The sequence below is a fragment of the Polyodon spathula genome, unplaced genomic scaffold (assembly GCF_017654505.1).
Source record: "Polyodon spathula isolate WHYD16114869_AA unplaced genomic scaffold, ASM1765450v1 scaffolds_1700, whole genome shotgun sequence".
In the NCBI taxonomy this organism is placed as follows: Eukaryota; Metazoa; Chordata; class Actinopteri; order Acipenseriformes; family Polyodontidae; genus Polyodon; species Polyodon spathula.
The window spans coordinates 1-9,969 of NW_024473176.1; the positions used below are offsets into that span (position 1 = coordinate 1).

The following is a 9,969-nucleotide window of genomic DNA, read 5'->3' on the forward strand; positions in this document are numbered from 1 at the left end:
GAAGTGCACGCTGACCAATCAGGGCCGCACTGTCAACCTCAAATCAGCTTCCTGGAAAGTAAGCAAACCAAATCAATTAACCAATCAACCAATCAACCAATCACAGTTATGGAACTGTGTATCCTGTTTGCTGATGGGGAGGTGCGCATCACATGTACCACATTACTGTAATCTGATTACATTTTCAGTAACTTGTAACTGGGCACGGATTACATGTTCTGTGAAAAATAACTTGGTTACATTTAGTTATATTTAAAAAAGCACTACAGCTAACGCATGACAAAACCAGAAAGCGCTTCAGCAGTGCAAGTCAAACCCTGCATGTCACACGAATGTGCTTTTCATATCATCCTGCTGGAAAACAGCACCAGAGGAGGGAGGGAGTGGGTTCGATAGCAGGGGCTTCAAAGAATAGTTCCAGCTGCAGCCGGACCAAACCGAAAACAGTATCTCTGTAAACTGTGCCTGAGAAGTAACTATTTGTAACTTGTAACTGTAATGGATTACTTTTTAAAAGTAACTTCCCCAGCGTGGCTGATGTCATCTCAGGCATGGAACACTACAGCAGTTAACATGAGCACCAGTGTTGTGTGTGGTGTGTCTCCTCTTGTCACAAGAGACACGCTGCACTATCTTGAATGTTGACTTTATGTGCTGGTTTAGAGTCACATTGCTTATTTAATATCACTTCAAGATCAAAATGATTATGATCACAGGCAGACAGACAGAATTGTCTAGATATGTGTACAGCTGTCACACAGACAGACAGACAGACAGACAGCTGGAATAAACCCCTATACTCCACTGCAGGGGTTCCCAACCCTGGTCCTGGGGACCCCCTGTGTCTGCTGGTTTTCATTCCAACTGAGTTCTCAATGAACACAATTGATCTAACTATTTGTTCAGTTGGACAATTTCAAGGTCTTTTATAGTTGATGATTAAAAAAAAGTAGTGCTTGATTCAAGGTACACTGGACTGGACTGGAGAGAAGTGTTAAATGTGTCCAGCTAATCAAATAATGAGAGCTCGGAATGGAACGAAAGCCAGCAGACAGTTTGACCCCCCTGGTTTAGAGACTCGAGTTGAATGATATAGTCATTTCTTCGTGCTTTTGGTTCACAGTATTCGTGATGGTGTGATAATTGTATAATAACTCTCCCTGCTCAGGTCCTGCACTGCACAGGTCACATGAAGCTGCCCTGCCCCTCACAGACCCACTGCAGGACCCCCAAGGGCTGCCTGGTCCTGCTGTGTGAGCCCATGCCGGTCCCCAGCAGCAGCGACTGCAGCCTGAACCCCAACACCTTCCTGACTCGACACAGCATGGACATGAGCTTCACGTACTGCCACCCCAGGTCAGTGCGGCCGACTGTATCTGCAAGGAGAGTCTTAAACCCGGGGTGCCTCCCGCAGTGAGACACCTGCTCCTAATTCATTGACACATAATTGCTTTTTGTCTGTCCAGGGTGAAGGATTTGTTGGGTTACGATGAGGGTGAGCTACTGGGCCGCTCAGCGTACGAGTTCTACCACGCCCTGGACACGGACCACGTCAGGAGAGCTCACCACAGCCGTAAGGACATCCATCCATCCATCTATCCATCCATTCATCCATCCATCCATCTATCCATTCATTCATTCATTCATCCATCTATCCAACTATCCATCCATCCATCCATCCATCCATCCATCCATCCATCCATCCATCCATCCATCCATCCATCCATCCATCCATCCATCCATCCATCCAAACATCCATCCCTCTATCCATTCATCCATCCTTTCCTTCATTCATTTACCAACTAGACCAGCTGTTCTCAAACTTCTTTCTAGCTGGGCAACCTTTTGAAGTGTCTTAGGTCTAGCGTGGCCCCTCTGCACAAAATCCATTACTGATGTAATATAAGAACATAAGACAATGTACCGATGAGAGGAGGCCATTCATCCCCTCTCAGCTCGTCCGGTTCCGAGCATCTGATTGATCTCAGAACTTTGTCAAGTCAGGTCTTAAAGGATCCCAGTGATTCTGGCTCAGGCACATGGCAAGACAACCCATTCCATCCCCTGTATTTCCAGTTAATTTCCAGTTGTGTTCTCTGAACACAGTTTCTGTGCTGCGCTTCAAGTATTATAGAAACACACTAAATGTAAAAATGTCAGCAGTAAAATAATTCATCTATTTGTATGCATGTCCTATAGAATTTATTTGGCTTCATAAAGTCGAAAGGAACCTGTGAGAATAATGTGACGTTAACATATTGAATTGCACACCGCTTTGCAGTTTTCCATATATATATGTTTTTCACTATTATGGCTTCCAGAAGACTTTTGCAATAACATTTTGTAGTTACATGATGTTAAATAAAAGACCTAAATTATGTTCCTATCGTTTTTTTTTTAATGATGTCTCAGTCCTAAATTTCTAGGTGATGCTAAACTTTTGTCCATAGCTGTGTTTTTCTGTCTGCAGTGCTCAGTAAAGGCCAGTCCTCCACCGGTCACTACCGTCTCCTGGCCAAAAGAGGTGGCTATGTGTGGGTGCAGACAGAGGCGGCGGTCATCTACCAGAGCCGCAGCGGTCAGCCACAGAGCGTGATCTGTGTCAACTACATCCTGAGGTGAGTCACGGTGCAGCCAGCTTTACCAGCTCCGAGTCACACTGAACTGTATCTCTAATCTGTCCAAGTACAAAACTGCTAAGTCAATAGTCAGTTAATTCTATAGGGTGGTGGAAAATTTTTGGCCATCTCTGTATATCGCTCTCCCTCACCTCAGTGGTCAAGAAGAATCGAAGGTGATTTTCTCATTGGGGCAGACAGAGTCTCTTCTCAAGCCCCGCCCCTCCGTCGCCACGGCAACTCCCGACGACGCCCCCCTGCTCTTCACCGAGCTGTGGGAGAAGCCCGACGAGCTGGCACGACTGGCACCCGAGCCCGGCGAGGACATCATAGCGCTGGACTTCGAGAGCAGCGACCGGGGTGAGAAGATTTCTAGGGGTGACTTTACAGTGCTCTGCTTTCAAAATATACATGGGAAGGAACTTGATACTAGAACCAAAAGAGGGAATCCACAAGCCAGTGAAATAATAGAAGGAAAAATGGTACGCCCAACTGTGTATAATAACGCTGTAATTCCATCGAGGGGTCCTGCTGACATATAAACCATGAGAGCGCAAGCTTGAGTGATTTATCACTGTCACCAGAACCCAGTAGGTGGCGCAAGTAAGCTATATACATAATTTAAAGGTATAGCAACCAATAAGTAAAGGATCATAACGCAATGTTTTAGGGAATGCTACAAAACCTAGTTTTTGACCATTGCCGTGTTTCCCAAAAGCATATCCGTTACCGTGTTGAATATCTCTTTCATCTTGTGTAAGTACGCGGGGCTGTTCATTTTCGGTTTTTCTTTTTGATCACATGATGTCCCTTTTTAAAGTTATTCTCAGTTAAACTCTTGGAAAAGCCTTGATTTGTGAAACAAGATCTCTTTTATTTTTTTTATTTTTTATTTCCCCTGTAACTTGACTGAGATTCTGTTTCATTGATAATGTACAAAAAATGAAGACAGCTCATTATTAATTCAAACCAAACACAAAAAGCAAGTGAACTTCAATTTATTTAAATGTAATTAAGAGTAAACCATTATTTGCAAAACAGGTTACGCAACAAGTCATTAAGATTTGAATTAAGCTGCCTTTTTTAAATTATCAATGAAACTGAATCAGAGTCTCATTCAAGTTACAGGAGAAAAAACTAAAATTATCTTGTTTCACAGTCAGCACTTTTCCAAGAGTTTAATTTAGTTGGCTCAAATAACTTTTAAAGGGACATCACGCGATCAAAAAGAAAATACACCTAAAACCGGCACTCCAATATCAGTGCGCTGAAGAGCTGTCTGCCACTCTGTGTTGCAGAGTTGGAGCTGCGTGAGGTCCTCCCAGTGTACTGGGCTCCCCTGGGGTACGGGGCAGAGTGCTGTGGGACACAGACCTCCCCCCCCACCCCCTTCAGGGGGTACCCCAACCAGGGGTCCTGCGAGACACCAACAGAAAGCTGTGAGGTCACTTCCTTTTCTGTAAGTCACTGTGAGGCAATTGACTTTGAGGTCTGTCTGTCTGTTTGTACAGCCGTGAACCTTTCTGTCTGTCTGTCTGTCTGTATAATTAAGAAGTTGTCTGTCTGTCTGTACAGCTATACACCTAGCTGTGCATCTCCTGTCTGGCAGTCTGTATAACTAAGAAGCTTTCTGTCTGTCTGTATCTCTTTCAATCTGTATATTTCTGCGCCGGTCCATTTGTCCATCAGTCTGTATAGTTATGCGTCTGTCTACACTCGTCAGAGATACAACGTGGTTCATTTCATGCAAACTTTCTAAACTCAGTACAAACTTCAGCAGTGTTTGAAAATTCACATCCAAAAAATCATGGTCTGTTTGCTCTGGTATCAAAACCCACGGAGGATCCCTCTGCACCGTATTCCCCTGTGCAGAATTCTGAACCCCCAGAGGAGAATCCACACAGCCAGCCGGTCCTGCTGATAGAACCCACAACTGAGCCGAGGAAGCAGAACCAGGACAAGAGCCAGGTACAGTACAGCCTCTCACACCTGCATGCCAGCAGGAAGGAGCTTACAGCATCTTATCCCAACAGTGCTGTTTGATGGTAGCCTACAACAGTCGTTTGCTTCAAGCAGCACTGCATTCATTAAAGGTAATGATGCAAAGTGCATCAGAAAATCTACGAATGAGAGGAAGCCGTTCAACCCATCAGAGCTCATCCGGTTCTGAGCAGCTGATTGATCTCAGAACCTTGTCAAGTCGGGTCTTAAAGGATCCCAGTGATTCTGCCTCAATAACCTGGCTAGGTAACCCATTCCATTCCCTCACCACTCTCTGTGTGAAGAAGAGTCCCTTCACCCCACCATCTCACCACTCTCTGTGTGAAGAAGAGTCTCCTTCAACAACATGACTAGGTAACCCATTCCATCCCCTCACCACTCTCTGTGTGAAGAAGAGTCTCCTTCAACAACATGACTAGGTAACCCATTCCATCCCCTCACCACTCTCTGTGTGAAGAAGAGTCTCCTTCAGCAACATGACTAGGTAACCCATTCCATCCCCTCACCACTCTCTGTGTGAAGAAGAGTCTCCTTCAGCAACATGACTAGGTAACCCATTCCATCCCCTCACCACTCTCTGTGTGAAGAAGAGTCTCCTTCAGCAACATGACTAGGTAACCCATTCCATCCCCTCACCGCTCTCTGTGTGAAGGAGTGTCTCCTATCCTCTGTCCTGAATCTCCACTTCCAACTCCTCTGCTCCTGTTTTCTGTGCTGCTCTTAAAGTATTGGTTCAGTTTAACTTTGTCAGTTCCTTTTGAAGATTTTACAGACTTCAGTCCCCCCTGATTCTTCCTTGTTCCAGGCTGAATAGATTCAGCTCTTTCATACGGACCTACTGCCTGGGTGTATAAAAGAGCTCTGTGGTTTCCTCCTGTCGTGCTGTGTGTATTTTTTTTCATGAACTTTTTGTGTCAGGTCTACGATAGAAAGAGTAGAGAAATACAACATGATTAGAGATAGCCACCGAACACTAATAAACGCATTGAACGTCATTCAATCAAAAATGAAATAACACACAAAATGCTGATATCATGACGATGTGTTGTGGTTTAAAAGGATGGCTTGTGATACTATAACAGCCTGTGCGTCTTTCCTTTAGGAGGACTTGAGTAAGCTGGATTTGGAGAACCTGGCTCCATATATCCCTATGGACGATGAAGACTTCCAGCTGACTCCCATCAGTGAGGGAGCAGAGGACTGGGGTTCGGGGCAGGAGACCAGCTGCTTCACTGTCCCCTCCCTGGAGCTGAGTGAAGAGGGGTACCCAGCCCCTACCTTTCAGGGGACCAACCTACCCAAACACCCCAGTTTCGGTGGCCCACCTTGCCCCCAGACCCCCCCCAGAGGTCAGCAGCGAGGGGGGCTGTGGCCCTCTGACCCCCCTTTCAGCAGAGCCATCAAGGGGCTCCCCCAGCACCCAAACTGGCTTCATCAGACCCCCTGTTCCGCAAGGACACCTACAAACATCCCTCAACAGGAACCCAGGTACTCATGCGCAACATTGGCACTTGTGCCCCCTTTAATGAGTTAAAACCAAGGCTTCAAAATCTATTTATGTTCTCTTATTAGCACCAGCAACATATTTATATTTATCACCACCTTCTTATTATTTTGCGTAAGATCTTTTTCTTCATAAAAACACAAATAAACTCCTGTATCTTGCAGGAACACATTGGAGGAGTACTTCCATGGAAACAGTTGTCAGCTGAACGGAACACTCAGCCTTAGCAACAGCCTGAAGAGGAGACCGCAGAGTTCTGTGTTCCAGTCCAGCCAGTCGAACACAGAGGTGAGTTGAGCAGTGGAGAGACCTGAGCGTGGGCCGTGCCTTACTTGAGGACCAGGTCTGGTCTTGGCCTTCCGTGTTTACAAATACAGTCAGTGCAGAGCTATTCAAACTCAAACACTGCACCGGATTCACCAGGAGAAGCACAAAATATACTGGAATAAACTGTTCAAAAAAAACAACACCAATGATAACATACTGCCATAGGTTAATGTTTACTGAATCGCTAACCGTTTAAATTGACTAGAGCTTCAATCTGAAAGCAGTATTTCAAAGTACAGTACTGTTGAGAATAGGGAACAAATGCTCCACCCAGTCATTGAGCACGGTTAGTAAATTAATCATATTTAGCTCCCACTGATTACTCGGTATAATCCTGATCATTTTTATAAAGAGAAGACGATTATTAAGAGATACCAAGATATTTAGTGAGCAAGTCTAGTCTGGCAACAAACTCCCCCTCCCCAGCTGTGCTGCTTTCCTAGAAAAAAAGAGAACGTTTCAGGAGACCGTTCTACTTGTGAGACATCTTGCTCATTGGACAATGCAGTGCCCTCCTGCTGTCAATCGTGTGTTGTTTCCAAGCTTTTGAACACCGCTGTGTGTGAAATGGAATGGTGTCAATGTGTTTGTGTTTCCTCTGGCTCTAGTGCGCACGTGAACATCTGGGGGGACCGATCCTCTGGAAGAGAATCAAACTCCCTCTGAGGACCAATCAAAACACCGCCTACATTCCACAGACATGGGGAGACACCTGCTGGTGGAGCTCAGGTACTGCACCCTTAAACTTGCACAAGCAACAGGGAGCTATCTAGTATCAAAATCTGTGAATATGATCTGTCCGCCACACACTTACAGAATTACTTGTGAACTAAATGTGATGAAAAGAGGCCACTTTTGTAGGTTACACACTGTTAAAACCTGTAGACTAGAACAAGGAGGAATTAGAGATGACTTCATTGAAGCCTTTCAAATCTTCAAAGCAGTAGACATAGTTAACCCTGACCCTTACTTGAAGTTCAGAACAGAAACCAGGACCAGAGGACACAGCTAGAAATCAATGGGCCGAACAGCCTCATCTTTTCTTATGTTCTTATTAAGTTTTTTTGACGGAGTGCCTGTATTGTTGCCCAGGTCAGACCTCTTGTCGTTGGCAGAGAGATCACAGAGGCACTGTGCCCTGGGGGCCGCAGGCAGGAGCAGCTACAGCGGGCATGGCCGACCACTGCAGTGCCACCCAGCCACCAGACCACACTCCCTGGAAACCAGGTGGGTACCCAGCAGAACTGGGCAGAAACCTGGCCCATGAAACTCCATGTCCTCAAACGTGAAGCACTCCACGCGGGTCACAAGAACGTAAGCTTCAGATACCAAATGGGTGGTATAAAACTAGGAACAGGATCGCCAAAGAGAAAGAGAAGGGGTTGTAACAGATTCATCGCTGTTAGTGTGGGTGAGCAATCTAACAGGCACACAGAATGCTTGAGTATGTGTAGAGCACAAATCCAAGGAGGTCAGGATGAGGGTGTAGAATGCACTGGAGAGCCCACACTGACAACACTGTGTCCAGCTCTGGTCACCACAGCACCAAAGGGACATAAGAGCACAAGAAAAGTTTGGGAATGAGAAAAGACCATTCGGCCCATCGAGGCCCCTTGTTAGCACACCATGCTCCCCTACTGGGAGGGAAACTAATTTAGAAGCACAGAATCTTTTTTTAAATGTTCCCACTTTTATAGATTCTTCACCTAGTCAGCTATTCTTTGCATGTATAAGTCTCTGTGTCACAAAGTGCTTCCTCCCTTCTGTTCTACACTCTACTCAGCTTCCATTCACGCCCTCTTGTTCTTCTCTCTGTGCTGAATTTCAGGTAATGACACTGTGGCCCTAGAGAGTCCAGCGAAAAGCAACCAGACTCTAATTCCCTCTCTGTCTGTCTCTCTCTCAGAGCTGTCCTCCTGTCTGCTGTCCAGTCCGGCTGACCGCTGTGTGCTGCCGGTGCTGACCCGTTGGGAGTGCGAGGTCAACGCCCCGCTGACCGCTGCGTCCCGCCTGCTGCACGGGTCCGAGATCCTAAGGGTGCTGGACGAGCTGTGTCCAGACTGACCACCGAGACCGCGTGAATCACCAGGGCAGTGTCAGGACCACCGAACAATACGACTGGACGTGCTGGAAGACAGAGCGACACTTCTTCCAAAATAATATGCAGTATACTCTTGCATGATGTAGTATTTCAGTCCTACAGTATATAGGTGTGCCAGGGCTAAGAGTACAGTCTTACCTTACCTTATAGAAGTTTACAATGGTAAATGTGCATGGTGTATGCTTCACTAGACCTCTCCAGGCTTTACCATGATTTCACTGTGCCTCTGTACACTGTTCTGTGCTTTTGCTATGGTGAACTTTTAAAGGCTCCAATACTGATGTTTTTTTTTTCCTAAATCTGCCTGTACCAGGTTTTAAGCTGAGTCGAGCTCTTGCATTGAATCCTAGCTGCCAGCCCCACCTCCTCTCTGTTCTGTATGCATGTAGGTGTAGCAGTGGGTGGGGCTGGCAGAGTTAAACGCTCACGTGATCATATGAATTGGAATGAGAAAGGATATTTACTCCTGCTGCTTAGGATGCTCCAGACCAGATCACAGCAACTCCAAGCCGGGTCCAGGCAGATCTAGGCTGTGTGATTTCACTAGAGATTTTATTATGGAAGACATACACTACACAACTCTATACAAGAGTATACTATAGGGGATCCTAAAGGAACATTTTTAAGGCACAGCATACAATATTATCATGATACTGCAGCCCTCTGGTAAAGCAGTGTGCAGATTTATTAGAGCACCCCATTGCTTCTGTATCAGAACACCCCATTGCTTCTGTATTAGAGCACCCCATTGCTTCTGTATCAGAACACCCCATTGCTTCTGTATCAGAACACCCCATTGCTTCTGTATCAGAGCACCCCATTGCTTCTGTATCAGAGCACCCCATTGCTTCTGTATTAGAACACCCCATTGCTTCTGTATCAGAACACCCCATTGCTTCTGTATTAGAGCACCCCATTGCTTCTGTATCAGAACACCCCATTGCTTCTGTATTAGAGCACCCCATTGCTTCTGTATTAGAGCACCCCATTGCTTCTGTATCAGAGCACCCCATTGCTTCTGCATTAGAGCACCCCATTGCTTCTGTAGTTTTGATTTGTTGCGCAGATGAAATCAAACCACTGGAACTGAAAATCTGGGAAAATTGTCAAAATAGGCAAATCAGCGATTGTCTAATTTAACTGATGACTTTAATAAGCCACACATTCATTGGAAATAGGAAGAGAAAAAGAACACAGAGCCACACATGGTAAAATGCAGGAGACTTTTCAGAAGTGGTTTCAGATGCCTAATTAAAGCACAAATCGGTCTAACACTTTCACACGAGTGTCTATTGCTTCTGTAGCGCTGATTCTCACACCATGAGGTGTTCATGCAGGCAGGTATATAAAGGATATGAGGGACACATCTTGAGGTGTTCATGTAAACTTGCACGCTACTGTAGATAACACATGGATTA

At 45.7% G+C, this 9,969-nt stretch overlaps 1 protein-coding gene across 1 annotated transcript; it reads left to right on the forward strand.

Annotated features, from left to right (window-relative positions):
- Nucleotides 1-4: 4 nt before the first annotated feature.
- Nucleotides 5-9,081, forward strand: LOC121310056 (endothelial PAS domain-containing protein 1-like; the record flags this gene model as incomplete). Its single annotated transcript, XM_041243262.1, has 12 exons — nucleotides 5-58; nucleotides 1,169-1,356; nucleotides 1,467-1,573; nucleotides 2,471-2,618; nucleotides 2,776-2,978; nucleotides 3,917-4,077; nucleotides 4,491-4,586; nucleotides 5,722-6,107; nucleotides 6,288-6,411; nucleotides 7,059-7,179; nucleotides 7,543-7,677; nucleotides 8,357-9,081. Coding segments are annotated over 12 exons (1,881 nt in total), but the record flags the coding sequence as incomplete, so codon positions are not given.
- Between the last annotated feature and the right edge of the window lie 888 nt (nucleotides 9,082-9,969).